This window comes from Eufriesea mexicana, unplaced genomic scaffold, assembly GCF_001483705.2.
Source record: "Eufriesea mexicana isolate 0111107269 unplaced genomic scaffold, ASM148370v2 scaffold3377, whole genome shotgun sequence".
Lineage (NCBI taxonomy): Eukaryota > Metazoa > Arthropoda > Insecta > Hymenoptera > Apidae > Eufriesea > Eufriesea mexicana.
The window spans coordinates 799,671-815,451 of NW_016911411.1; the positions used below are offsets into that span (position 1 = coordinate 799,671).

General features: G+C 39.3%; 1 protein-coding gene across 1 annotated transcript in view; it reads right to left on the reverse strand.

The window, feature by feature from the left end:
* Positions 1–13,181: 13,181 nt before the first annotated feature.
* The window catches only part of jeb (low-density lipoprotein receptor domain-containing jelly belly protein), a 19,511-nt gene continuing 16,911 nt past the window's right edge, over positions 13,182–15,781 (reverse strand). The window contains exon 3 of the mRNA XM_017904797.1: positions 13,182–13,241. Coding sequence (XP_017760286.1) covers positions 13,182–13,241 — 60 coding nt within the window. The remainder of the gene's footprint in view (positions 13,242–15,781) is intronic.

The following is a 15,781-nucleotide window of genomic DNA, read 5'->3' on the forward strand; positions in this document are numbered from 1 at the left end:
ATTTACCTTCGATTAATATTTCCTCGTAATTTTTCACCAACGCCATTATTTTTCCATTCCATTTCAAACGAAGATAAATATTTTTAAGTAATCAAATCTCCTTGATCATCGTTTTTATTAATCGCTATTCCTCGTTATAATGATAGCTACTGTTTAAATCATTTTCAATTTTCCCGTCGTTTTCATTCCTCATGAACGCGTTTCCACGTCGAATGTAAAACGCGTTGGAAAATTGCGAGCTGCCAAAACTTGTTGAAAAGTCGATGATAACCCGAGGAGGTTGGTGTGGTCGGGAAATTGCCAGGCGTTGGAACTTATCAAAAATTCCACGTAGCTGGATCGCGAAATGTCAAAACCTTGCCGGAAACTTCACGTATCGTGAGATTGCGCGACGTTGAAGATTTTCATGTCAGATCCCTTGGTGAAAATTCGAAGAACAAACAATGGTAAAGAACGGTGATTCAATTGTTTCAACTATATTTAGCTGAAACATTGATTTATAGTTAAGTTTTAGTTAACGTTAGGTAACCTTAGGGTGCTCTCGTGACCTAGTGAACAAGGGTGTAACATTTTAAAAATATTCTAGGTTACAAAATGTTATTATTAATCCGTAATATTTATAAAAATAGATATAAATAATTTGCAACAATGATAGGAATATTTATGAAGATCTGAGCACTCAATAAGAATATTTCTATAGCTTAAATACGTTAAATATGCTAACTAAATATTTAAAAGTATATAGCACATGACAATGTAATTTTTATTGGAAATACGTACATCGAACAATTAAATTAATATTTTATTAAATTTCTCAAGTTTATTTTATCGATATTAAATTGAATTTTTATGGACTCAGTAGGATTTAGTGGAAACAGAATTTCAAGGGATGTATTTGAAAAAATAGCATGGTATTTCAGTCGTTAATTATTCGTGATGTTATTTGCTACGTGTTACAAAGGAAGAAATGAAAATCGAAAAATTACGCGGGTAAATCAAGGGAGAAATTGAATAGCCTCGAGGAGGAGTCGGTGCAAGCTTCCATTGTAGAACCATGAAGTATGGTAGTAATTATTGAACAATGCGAAATGCAATAACTTCGTTCTACTGGAAATTGGCACAACGACGATTCAGTTTAATTGAAAATCAAATCAGTTGATTTTATACAATTACTGTGAGAGTAAAATATCGAGAAAATTATTTGCCTTCGTAAAACTATCTTCGTGATATAAATTTGTACAACAAATTTCCTAATTTTTCATGTTACTATAGGTCACGTTATTAATTTAAAACAAATAAGTCGTATTTCTATCTTGTATTTCGTATCATGTAAAAATTCTACCTGCTTTCACGTAAAATACGTTATACAACAGAAAAGGTTAGGGGAAAGAAGTTACAGCTATTTGACTCAACGCAAACCTTTATTGGAACCTGTAAATTATAACACATAGGTGGAATAAAGACAGAAAATTCGATCGAAATTTCGGTGTTAATCTTATAGTTTAAATCGACGTAAGGTACAACGTGTAACTGCTTCGTCGAAACGATCAAAACAATCAACCGCAACAGTTCAGAAAGCGTCGCACGATACGTCCCTTACTTATCGTCCACTTTCGTCGTAGCACATCGTGCGCGTTCGGGTAACATCGTGCGCATTCGGGTAACATCGCTATCGTGCTTGGCGCGTCGCGCAGGCGCATTCGGTCGTCCCACTCAGTCGCGTGTCTCAACTGCGCACGTCGCTTGCGTCTGTTTTCGTTCGCGCTGTTTGTGGACCTCGTGCAACCGTTTATCCTTGCCTCGAAACGAAAAAACCGGCCATCGTTGGAACATCCAGAACAGAGTGGTGCCCATACGCAAGACGGAAAACGAATAATCGATTGTTTCACGGTAAATACGTCGTTCTCTGATCCGTCCGGAAAATATTCTCGGTTCAAGTGTATCGAGGTTACTTCGAAAGATACGTGCCTAAAATATGGCCGGTACCCTTCACAAGTAAACACGCGGCCATCGAATCGCGACCTTCCTCAGCGTTCTGATGAATACATTCTCGAATTTTGAGAGGTTAGAGGTAGTATACGTTGGTTAGACGATTTATTGGACGATCGTGAGTTTGGTAGGCTCGTAATTAGAAGGTATAGGGCACACGTACTTTCTTTATTGAATAAAATGTTAACATGTGTCAAGGGCAGCGTGCTTGTAGGTGTTTGGTATGGGAATTAAGCGGATCGTGGTGTGAGTAATATTCCCTCTACGTCTTTCACGTTTCGAAGCGTTTTCTTTCTCGTTTAAGCGCATGAATGGTATGAATGTTTAGGTGTATCGATTATTTGGTACATGTGTAAGCAATTTTTATCAAGGCCAAATGGCGAAAATTATTTTTATTTTAACAATGCCACGTGACGCAAGGTCTACAAGTTTATAGGGCATACAGTACAGAGATAAATAGTCAGGAAAGTTTAAATTCATTGTTCTACGTATACTAGACTGTTCTGTCACGAACTGTACAGCTCCCAGTGTGACTCGAGGGAAGTTACTAGATGCTCGTGGCCGTCACTAGATGTCCTCCAGCTCTTTTGCGATTTGTTTAGAGTAGGAGAACTACGTCGAATGAGTGACGAAGGTAGAAGCTGGTAAACTAAATATTCATTGTATTATTTATTAAGGATATGGATTGGATGTAGGTATTTATAATCTGGGTTATTTAATCGGTATGTAATAGTTCTCGTAACTTATCCTGAGTGCATAAATGTTATTCGGTAGTAATTCAGAAACATAGACACGTATTTATGAGATAATAATAGACATTATACTCTCCGGATCGAACATCTGCTTGAAACTTCTGCGACCTTCGCGAATATGTTTAATATTTCATATATGCTATTATCTAAAATCTTTTAGACGCTTTTAGATTCTCTTCAACGCATTCGATAGACGTCTTTGTAATTGTAATTCAATTCTTCGAATTTAGAATTGATTTCTAAATTTAATGCTTTCAGAAAAAATATTTGGGAAAGGTCACACATAGGCTAAAGGTTATTCATAGTATAATTAACTTGGAAAAATATTCACGTTAACGTCGTTCTATATTTTCCTTAGATATTAACGAGATAAATACAGGTAGTGATTGTCTACGAGATGAGCCAGTGGTGCAGGTCAAGCTTTACAATTTTAATGTCCACCCCCGCGGGCATTAATTATTTAATGAAGTCACGTGTTCGTGTTTGTTCGAGCCCGTCGTACAGCGTCGTTAATTAACCGGCGTTTAACGGTTCATTTTACAGGAAAATATTAAAAGTTACGATAACACTTAATTCATGGCTGGGAAGACGATGGTTTTTAATCACCTGTTGAATGCGTCCGTAAAAGCTCGACAGAGTAACTTGCTGAAATATATCTCTCCTATCTCTTTCATTTAAAAGCTGAAACGTAATCCACCTGCTATCCGCAAAAAAAAAAAAAATAAAAAGAATAAAATAAAATAGCGCTAAATGGATATTGAAAAGAACGATCTTGGTATATTTAGCAGGTGTATTGGTATTTCAAATTATTTCAAGTAGTTTAATCTCAATTTTGAATCCTCAAAAATTTTCCAGAAAATAAGAGAAAAAAATATTGTCACACTAAATGGAAATCGAAAAAGAACATTATTTTAAGTTAGTTTAAACAATTTCGTTTATCAACCACTTCCCTATTGTGAACTGAATGAAATTCTTAACCCTCAAAGGCTACTATAAATATTACCAAGTTAACCTTCTTTGTTATATTTATAGCAAGGTATATATATACAAGAATTGATTTGTTTAATGAAAGTATTGTTACTACTGACAGTGTCAGTAGATACTCATAAGACAATATTGTCAGTGGTTAGCCTTCTCAATAAAATTAAAATAAAATTCGCATGTGGTGGAATTTCACTCGTTTAGTCCCCAAGAATTGAATAACGAAGTAAAAAATGGTTGCTGCCAATATCGTCAATAAATATTTATAAAATAATATTATCAGTGATTATCTTTACCAATAAAATTAAAATAAAATCCACACGGGGTGAAATTTCACGCATGCACCCCTCAAAATTCCAATTAGAAGGTAGAAAACAAAAATTCTTGAATATGTGTAAAGAAAGAAGGAAAATATAGGATATTAAAGAGAAAGTTCAGAGAAAAGTCGCGTTAAGTTAGGAAACTTTCATTTTCCCGTGGCTTTCCATCGAGTCCCTAGTATCTTGCGCAGCAAACTCCGACCAACTTCCGGTGAACGCGTTTCCGTGACGCTCTTGACTAGTCACCCTCCCACGTGGGATGCAGAAGGGTGAGATTACGTGGTATGTAACTTCGACTGGATATCAGACGGTACTCTAATTACTTCTCACCAGGTCACGTACTAATTCGTACTAATACCGCGTAATTCCGGATCTTTGCCTTATTTTCAGACGTCGTCGATCGATCCTTCGTCTCGTTTCGAGCCGTTGTCCTCGACGGATCCCATAATTTCAGTTAGACCAGGACGTTACGGTCTAACTCGACACACGGTTCTGCGTCATCGATAAAAATTCAACTTCCCTCGCCTTGACTCACTTTCGTATCATCCTCGACAAATCACGAAGGTAGAACTTCGCACGTTTGCAAAAGCTTTGCGTCATTGGTATTGGATCAAACTAGATTTTCGTATTGTTTTCGACGGCGAGTCTAGGATTAAGATACTTTGAAAATTCGTTATCGATAGTTTATATTATTTTTGATGGAATACGAACGAGACGTTTTTAGATATATTTTATTTTGGTGAATTGCTTTTTCCAAGGACGAGAACTTTATCGAGGATGTTGCCCGACTTCAAACTGCGACCAATTGAAAATCACGATTGAAATTAAAAATCAATAATTGATACGTTTAATAGCTAGACACTTGTGTTCCATTAAAGGAAATAAAAATCGCCTAATAGATAAAATACAAATTTTGCGGATACTCTACAAAAAACTCAAAAGAAGAAATAATAGTGAAAAGGTCTAGATTCCCATTCGAAAATAAAATCAGGCTATGTATTATTTAATACTTCAAGATTTAAAGACGAATATCTCGAGTAAAATAATTTTCAAAATTGTAATCCCGAAGAGATCAAATAATTTATAAGCTGCACCGTCAATTATCTTAAACACGAAAAACGACATTACTTTGTCTAAACGAAGATACTTATGTTTTAATAACATAGACTAGACACGTCACGAGCGCCATGTTATAAAAATGGCGGACGTTGATGGCTGGCGACAACTCCCCAGCTATCACAGTTGCAACAAACGATGCAATTTATAATAAGTTTCGACAAAAATGACGAAAGAAAAGTGTGAGGAGGATGTAGAAGAGTAAGAAAGCTCGGTCTGGATGAAACAAGCATCGCACATTTATTCGAGAAGCATGAAAAAGAAACAGGCGAGTTCGGTCGAGATTCGGCGGCTTTCTGTCGCGCGAAGAGAAAGAAAGGGGCACCGGCCGAAAAATTGACGCAGAATGCTCTTTTGTGTGTGTGTGTGTGTGTGTGTGTTCGTGTGTGTGTCTGCGTGACTATCGGCGTCCGTGTATATACAGATATATCGTCTAAAAATATATCTTCGAAGCTGGCGACAATAAAAATGCACGTAGCAGCAACGCCTGCATATCTCACGTGTGTGTACAACAGTTCTCCTCTCCTCTCGATTTCTGTTCCATTAAACGAACAACGACAGGACAAGTTTGTCTTCTACAGGGCGTGGAAATTAAAGCTAGTCGTCGTATCAAAAAAGAAGCTGCTTTTGGAACGGGTGTGGCGTTCTCGGTGTGTTGCGAGCGTTTAAGCCTGTTACACGCGGGCCAAGGGACGTCGCTGGTGATTCCTGCAATTTCGTAAGTCTGTATTCCTAATAACATAATCCACGACGAGTCCATGAGCGTGGGATAGCGTATTCACGCGATGGACGCGTTAGCCATTTATTATATTTATTGTTACAATTAATCATTTATTCTTTCAAACGCTGAATATTTTAGAGAAACAAGTATAATATTCATGTCGTTATACAATAAGATTTATAGTTTAATTAATTGATTCTTTTTTTATTCTGTTTCCTGTCAAATCTTTCTCTAACCCCATTACATTTCGTAGTTTTTATTTCGAACATGATTGGTTTCATCTATCGCCAATGAAAATAGAATGTAACAAATTGGGGAGAAAAATGTGAAAACTGAAAGAGCCATTAAAATGTTCAATTAATTTCATCGAAAAACGTATCCTCTTTCAACGTGTGTATTTTTTCGTATTTTATATTATTTTGTACTCGATTCTCGAAACTATCTCTCGTAGCTGAGAGCAGAATTCCACTGTTTGGCTGTTCCGTCGCATTATCAACGTAAAAATCGCGACGACGTCGTATCAGTCGTGTGTAACAGGCTTTATGCGTGTGCCGCGTCTTTGCAGTCGGCGCCTGCCGTCCGCTCGACGCCTCTTTTGTCACCTACGCGATCACTCACTGCCGGTGTCGTTTAACATGATTGTTCTGATTGTTCTCCGCGCTCTATCGCTTTGCTACATCGATTTCTTGACGCACCATGACGCCCAACCGGCCACGTGAATCGCAGTTCTCTCTCGATCGAAGAGCTCTTTAGTAAGTTGACATTACCGAGGGCGAGGGTTCAATGAATATCTCGTTTCAAATGCTTTGTCCGAGTCGGATAGATTACGCGAATTACACAGAGTGTAGGTGCAAGAATTTTTCATTGCTTCGTCGATTGAAAACAATTCAATTTTTCACCTGCGATATGGCCTTAATGCTTAGTATTATTAAGATTAAATTTCAACGCTTTCTTTGGATAATTTCATCGATTCTCAGGCTAAATACGATTTTATTTGTTGTAAATTCTGATAGGATTAGGTTAAAATAATAAATACAACTTTTTCTGTGGATAATTTGGATAATTTTTACTGATTCTCAAGCCAACTAGTATACTATTTATAGTAACTTGATAGGATTCCGTTAGAAAGGATTTTTATCAGAAAGCGAGTTGATTATCCGATTCTCGAAGATTTAATTTCACTGGAAATTCTCGGAAATCCTTCTGACAGCAGAAATAGAAAGAAATATTGAATTTTATCTAGCTCTTCACACCTTCGTGAAGTTCAATCGGATAAATTCGAACCGAGAGACCCGACCCGGCCAGTTGGGCGTTTTACATGATAACACTTGTTGGAACATCGCACACTGAACAAAGAATTCGCATGCGTGCCGCTGAATGGCACAGGGACATTCAACAGCTGAGCAACAGGAAATGTTTTCTAAAGTCTGCTCGTCGTTCGGTGAATATTAAAAATATTCTGTTTTGATGAAAAATATGTAGCGTAGATTCTGATATGTTCAGTTCGCTTAGCCCTCCGTGAACCCAGAGTCTCCTGAACGGTCTCAAACAATGGCCATTGAACAAATTCGAACCTCCGCAAATTCTGTACACTTTTATTCGTGAATCACTGGACATTCAATTCATTCGGAGCAAAAATAAATTAAATACCGCGGTTAAGTTGATTAAAAATCTTAGAAGCCTTTCAATCCTTCGTATTCTGAACGTCGTTTTATTCGATACACCATCGCCATTTTGAACGCAATATTTTCGTTCCGGAAAGAGAAAATGTTAGAAAAATCTGTGAATTTATTTATACCAAATAATTCAGTCACTTTTCTATTTTTATCGAGGAAAACAAAGGCAAATAACACGTTTTATTTCACTGTCTCTGCACGTAATGGCGTCAGTTTTCAGCAAAAAGAAAATTTGTTCTACTCGAATAAAATTCTAAATTGTAATTTTAACACTGGAATCACCAAAGGGACCGAAATGATTGGTTTAGACTACTTATTTCCGCCATGGCTGATACCACGCAGCTCTTGACGAACTTAATATTGATCTTCATTCGGGCGAGTATGTATTATAATTACGTACGCTCCTTTATTTTCATCGTACCACTTTAATCAACACCAGAAATGTACATTACATGTATGTACGTCATATTTTCGCGAAGAAGCACAACGCATGCAACCACGGACATAATCTATAACTACCTAATGTCCACCGATTTACAAATAACAGTGTACTCGAAACGGAATAGATAGGGAACGAAGAAACATTGAAAGCAATTTCGACCAACTCGCATCACCCGGTCTTAAAACAAAAGATTCGAAGCTCGGAAACGAAAATAGCGATAATAGTTCGACAGTGGGTCCCGGAGGGTTAAGGGTGCAACCCTGTATTCAGATGACTCGATTAAACAAAGTCGTCGACTAAACGTGCTCCTCTTCCTCGGATTACGTGAAACTACGAACGGAAAAGCGTCTACGCGAACGAATCTGGCACTTGACGCGTTGCTATAAACGACAAAATGGCGGCTCGCGGTTCCTCGAGGCCCTCGGGCGCGTGAGCGGCCGCTTGGGAACGATCGAGGGCCAAGAAGCGAGGTCCGATCGCCTTGTCCCGCTCGTTCGAGCGTTAAATGAAACTTTACAATGTACAATCTAGACGCTGTAATACTGAATTGACCTTTTGCAAAAAGGGGACTTTCGCTTGACATGTGTCGCGAGCCTCTTCCTCTTCCCACCTCCTCTTCCTCTTCTTCCTCTTCTTCCCAGGGTTCGTCTTCGTTCCGCGTTGTATATTGCGTTTAGTTGAGCCTCGTCGGTGTCTGCCAATATCTTTCCCTTATCTCTCTTATCGTCTTGTTACTTCTGCTTTTTTTCTACCTCCTAGACTTATACCCTTATCGATAGCTGGATATATCGTTATTCGCGTATAATCCTACGAGATTTTTTCTGCTTTTTCTCTTTTTTTTTTGTTCTTTTTTTTCGTTTTCTCGTTAGTCGTTAAATCGTAAATCCTTACAGTTCTAGGTTCGACGAAACGAAAGTAGTAATACTCGAACGAGTTCTAGAAGGCTGCACACTCTCTCGGGACCACGTGCGTTTCGCGTTCCTTTTTATAAACAAGCAAACACACGGCAGTACAGCAAACGCAGGTCTCGTTTCCATCGAGACGTTTCGATCGTCGACAGCCTGATCATTTTCTCGCGACGTGGACAGGCTAGTCGAGCGTGCTCGCCAATTTCCCGTGTCCCTATTCGTAATCTAGAGCTTTTCGATTTTCCTCTATCGTCCTTCCTCTCTTCCATCTACCTTGGAACGAGTTCCCGTAAGCGACGATACGTCGGGAGATTTCGATAATCCACGAACCGGAGACAAAATTCTCCTGCTAGGGGTCTAACTTTGTCCTGCCCTATTCACCGGTGTTTCCTCCCTGTCGTGGAGATCGCGAGAGCCAGTGTGCATTCGAGGTATCGAAAGGTCGCGCTGGGACTTAACGCGTCGTTCCAAGGCGACGAATCGCGAAGTCGCGCGAGAGTCACCTGTCCACGTGGTTCACGAGCAGAATTTGCAGATTAAGGTAGGTATCGCCTGAGACACAGTCAAACATTTACCGCTAAGCTATATAATACGTACTTCTAGGGAGATTAAAGAAACAAGAAGAAGAACAGGAATCGTCAAGGAACGCAACAGGAGAAATCCAGCGGGAGGAAACCAAGAGGGGGGATGATTCAGCCCATTTATGTGCCGCTCAAACGTCGGTTATTCCAAATTCATCGAATCCCTTATCATACGTGTTACGTTTTGATTGGCGTACGTGAGTTTCCGATCTATCGCGTGACTCGAGCATAAATGGCTGAACGATCGATGCACGGGAACCACGCTGGACGCGCGAGCCCATTGCAAACCGGAAGTCGCTGTCCAGCGCGATCGCCGAGCCAACTAAAAGTGGTTCGTTCTCAGTCTTCGAAGTCTGTAGTAGCGTTCGCGTCGTAGGAAAATAAAGTCGTCGAAGGTTCTTGAGTGCACACGGTTCGCGGGAATCGCTCGATTGTATTTTTTTTTGCTTTTTTTTTGCTTTTTTTCTCTTTTTTTCTCGTGATCGCAGCCAAAGAGACCGCGGATGGATCGGCGGCGCCATAGCGGGACAGGAACCGGCTACACTAGCGCCGCCGCACGAACGTTACTGCTATACGCTCCTTGAAACCTCGGACACCCTTAATTTGTACTTTAACATGAGGATAACCTTGTTGCCATGACGGGCGGCCTCGTGTGACGCGTTTTGCGTTAGGCGAAAATCGATTATGGCGAGGTTTTTTCCTTTTCACTTTCGATTTTGGGTTTTGGTTGATGGCGATCTTCCCAGAGGCGTTCACACTTGTCTTTTAGATTTTTCATTTCTGATCCGTGGTTCTACGTTATTAGCGTTAAATAGTGGAAGATTTTTGGTTCGATATTAATTACAATTTTTAAATATAGATTTATCCTTGCTAGTGGTTAAGATCAGGAGAATTTGTTTGCTTTTCTTTAATTTGGATCGAGAATTTTACTGGAGGTCTTTTAATTTCAGTGAAAATGTTTCTTTTTGAAGATCGTTTGCGTTAAAGACGATTCGTTATTACACTGGAATTATTTTTGACAGTTGTTATTTATTCGTCAAGGAGAATCTGGTCAGCGGTAATTTATCTGTCACTCTGATCTAACACTTTAATCGCATTTCGTTAATCCAAGGATATTCGATCCATCATTATTATTCCATATTAATCTCGTTATTTTCTACAAACCGAGGAACGTGTAAAAAGAAACCGTCGTGTCGAGAAACGTTATCAGAGAACAGCGAAATTCTGCCTGAAATGACGGACGAAATTCTTTCCCCGGAATGACAGATGATTCCGAACGTGGAAATGGGTTGCCGACAGCAAGAAAATTGATCGTTCATTCTCGAATGTAATCCAAGGGAAAGCAAACACGAACGAGGAAAATATCCACAATAAAATTCCGATTTCAAAATTTTTTATAAATATCATTATAAATTTTACCGAAAAACAATATTTAAATGATTCACAATCAAACCAAATTAATTCCAAATACTTCTATTTCCAGAAAGAATTAATTGAAAGAAGGAGAAGAATATTAAAAATATTTACAAATTTCCATTTCAAAATTTGTTATAAAAATCAGATCCACAAATTTCACTGAGAACCAATATCCAAATAATGCACGGAAATTCCAAAACGACGGAAAAATTTTCAAATCCCACCTGTAAACAATTCAAAATGAAAAATGCTTTCAAAAACAACTCGAGTTGTATCTCCCACATCCCCCCTCCCCCCTCCCGAAACTCTGACAAATCCCGAATAAATTTGATCCACGGTAATACCAAGAAATCTGGGAAAATTCCCGATATTTATACCCAGAGAACCGGTGTAAAAATTAATCTCCGATATCGAACCAAGCTCCAGCAAGCTCGAGCATTCCGCGGAGCAGATGAAAACCGCGGATACCTCTCGATACCACGCAATCCTCTTTATATCGATCATCCATCAACCAGCCCAGAATCTGTTCCGCATCGTGGTGCCGGCCGGAAGCTCGCGTCAATCGCGCGTAGGATCCTCTTCGGCTGGCTATCCGTTGGCAAACGTCAAGCCACTTGTCCGTTGAATCCGGCTCGGAACATGGCGTCTGTCGGCCTGCACACGCGTCATAATCGCGACGAGGAGTATTGCCGAACGCGTGGAAACGAGGCCGCTTGAAGAATCAATCCGCACCCCTCGGAGAATCGAGCACGGATCCGCCATACTTTTGGCTGAGTGCTGCTCGAGAGACGATTCATCTTTACGTTCCCCTGAGTTTGATTTCAACGTGAACATCTCACTCTCGCGTGCTCACTCTCTTTTTCTCTATCTCTCACTCACTCGTTCTCGCAGACACGCTAGCTCTTTCTCTCTCTCTCTTTCTCTCTGTATCTCTCATTATGCGTTTACGGTTACACGGGAGAAAGGGAAAACTCTCTGCAAAATAGACGATGCGGGAGAACGGGGAGAATGCGAGCAGGGTGTTCGTCTTCTCGTCAGCACGCGTTCCTTTTGCGAGCGGACCGCGCCGCGGAGAACGCAGGGGATGCTCGTCGTTTCCATGGCAGAGGGGAATCGCACAGCGGAAGGTGTTCCCTTGGAACACGATCCGAGACTTGCAGAGATGGAATATCCTTGGAATCGCGGATTAATCCGAATTTTTCCTTTCGTCTGACTCGAGAGGGTGAACGTTTTCCAACACAGTGAAGATTAGCGGGGTCGAGATGATCTTATTTTTCGCCGAAAGTTACTCGATCCGTGAGAAATAGGCTCGGTCGAGCTTCTAATACGAAGAACAAACAGCTCGAGTCTCGCGGAAACTCGTACTCGAGACTTTTAGAGCAACAAATCTTCCGAGTCTAAATATTCCGAGTTGAATCAGATACAGTGAAACCGATCTATTTTACGATCTAACTTTCAAAATTTCGGGAGATGAGTTGTCGATATATATTTCATAATAATATCTTGTTCTTTACACCCCAGAGACTTCAATTTAGACCGATTTCACGTGCGAGTCAAGATTCAGAGTATTCTCACCCCCAATTTGTTGCAAGCCCGAATCCAAATATCAATCTTCACTTTTCTATTTCCAAAAACGTAACAAATTTGTTTCTTAATCTCATATTTTTCTTCTACTTTTTTTGAGGAAAGGAAAGAAAGTATTGCTTCATCCCCCTTCATCCCCCAGTTGCTAATAAATTTTCATTTTTCTCTTCCGGCAAAATAGCAAATTTCTTTCATTTAATCTTATATTTTTTCTTTTTTTTTTTTTTTATTTTGAGAAAAGAAACGGGAAAATTACTTCGTGTACCTTCACCCCCCTTCATCCCCCAGTTACCGATAAATCTTCGTTTTTCTCTTCCAAAAAAATAGGGAATTTCTTTCATTTAATATCGTAATATATATATATTATATATGTTTTTTTGATTTTTGAGAAAAAGAAAGAGAAAGTCACTTCATCCCCCTTCATCCCCCTGGTACTGCTCGCAAGAGAAACGTTCGCTAGCAACGAAACGAAAACCCTGAATATGTGTACGGGTACAGGAGAGTGTGTGTACACGTACACATACATGGGAATATATCATATACATATTATATATTATATTTATATTTATATATATATATATTTATATATATATACATATATATATGTATATATATATAGATGAATGTATAAAGGAGTAAACTCGTCAGACTTATGATTTTATGCATAGGTCAGAGGTTCATCGTCAACAAAGGAATTAGCGTCCTCTTGCCCATCGCAAAATGGCATCTGCCAATACGTCAAGGTGACTTTTCGTCTGGAACAGAGACAGAAAATAGCGTTTGCTCGTGATAGCCTGATTCTGCGTTAAAGCAGGGTGTTTCGTTTAAGGTTGCTCATACACGAGCTGGCAAATGTTGGCATATATATCGTACGATTATGGTAAAGGTTAATGCTGTGAAAAAACACGTACAAATGTCGAATAACACCGACATCTGTGTTATACCATACGATTTATTTTCGATTAATTCGAAATAAAATAAAAACCTTCGATTTACAATTTTCTAAAATTATTTTTTACCGGATGATTCGATTCACGACATCTCGAATTTAACCCCTTAACAACCATGCTCTTACTAACACAGTTTTGGATCTTCGTGTGAAATTTTCTTTACACAGTGTTGACACGGTTTTGCCTCCTTCGCTGAATTTATGCGAAAATTGTGCATTTGTATTTTCTAAAATATTTGGGTCCTTTTTAATACGTTATTATTTATTAAATTGCAGATAAAAAGGGCGAGAACTTTTGACCGATTTTCGTGTAAAATAATTCGATCCTTAAGGGGTTAAAATTGATTTCGTATGGTTGCGTTAGGTTACGATCGTGGGAAGAGAAATAATTTTTCATTTCGATGATAGTTATAGGGAGTTATACATAAATAGCTACACGAAGATGCAGGAGTGGAATAAAATGGCGAGTGACAAGCATAGGAAATAAGGCACACAAAATATACATGCATGATATGTAAGTTTCAAGTCAGACAGAGTTATATAAGATTATGGTGGGAGTATGGAACCTTCTCTGCATGGTCATGACGTATGTATACGTGTATGTGAATCGTAAGCATAATGCTACCATGTTTTCGCAATATCTACGTATCTCCTGCATAAAAAGATTTTGAAGTATGTAAGATAGAAATGAGATTGAAAGAAATATGGATATTTCGACTCGTGCATCGATATAAAATTTTCATGTAGGTACGCTGCAAAAGGAGAGAAAGAAAATCAATTTTACGTTAAATTCTTCCTACTTTCTACCATTTTCAAAGAGTACATTCAAAGCTTAGTGTATTAAATAAGTATGATAAAATTTTTGGAGGCACGAATACTATGTGTATTCGGATTTGAATACGTAAAACGAATATAAATAGGTCTTGAAAAATACCTAATTTACATATACAACCATAGAGGATAATTAAATCTTGCTGTTAAAAATTTCTCCCATTACCAAACATCATATCCAAGGCTTACAAAAATTTTAAAAGATCTGACTGAAATTCGCAATTTTTAATTCATTATCAACTCCCACACATCCCAGGCTAAATGCTCGAGACAAACATAAGCAAATTTTCGAGAAATTCCAAATATAGTATCATTTTCACTTGCAGGAGACCCGAAGTGATCCCTTTAAAATTTCCCCAAACCACTAAACCCCGTATTCAAAACTTAATACGTAAAACAAATATAAAAGAATCCTTCAAGACATCTGCTTCGCATTCGCAACCCCAAAGGACGAACAACGTTCGAGGGAGGAAACATCGAGCTCCATCAAACCACCCTCTAAAAGCATCCTGAACCGTCCCGCTACGCCTCTATATCCCGTTCGATATTCCGAGCAGCCCTTTGCATCCCCATCGATCATCGTATACCCCAGTCGGTCACAAAAGCAACAAAAAATAAACCAAAAAAGGAAAAAGGGGGAAAAAATTCGTTAATTCGCTTGGCTGAAATACTACAAACAAAATTTGTCAAATCAGTTGACTGAAAGGCCACGAAAATAAGAAAAGGAATTCGTAGAGTCAATCGGCCGAGGAACTAAAAATAAACAAAAATTTGGTCCGAGGTCTAAACATAAAAAAGAATTTTGGTCGAAGGACCAAACAATATAATAAACAAAATTCGTTACATCGATCGGTCGAAGGACTAAAAATAAAATAAAAAAAAAAAATCGTGACATCAGTCAATCGAAGGACCAAAAATAAATAAAAAAAAAAAAATAAAAAAAAAGAAAAGAAATTCGTTAAGTCAATTGGCGGAACTATCCCTTGGAAATCGGCGCGTCCTCGCGAGCTGGTGTTCAGGGCTGATCGAGTTCCAGCGTCGCGCTACCCCCGGACAATCTAATTCGCCCAGGAGTTCGACGCGGTCGGGAGTTTAATCAGATCCGGGGGTCGCCCACGCTGATCAGGCCAATTCCGTTTCGACAACACGACCTGTTCCGCTCTTCTTCCCTGGCTGTGTTCCCTCTCGACGGAAACGAGGAAACGGGGTGAACAGAGCTGCGGTGGCGGCGGCGCGGCTCGACCAGCCGGAAGGAAAAGAAGCGAATATCGATTTCAAAGAGGCGGCGAGACCGGGCCGGAATCAGCCGGAGAGAAAGGTCAACCGTTCGCCGGATGTGAGGAATGATAAATCCGCGAGAGGGCGAAACGTTGCTCAGATTTCCCTCCGGTCCGTTCTTTTTCCACCTGTTTTTTCTCCGTTTTTCTTCTCTTTCTTTTATTTGTTACCAGGGAACCTGGTGTGTTTCTCGTGCCACTGTTTCTATTGGAAAGTGGTGTGCAAACGGATGTTCAG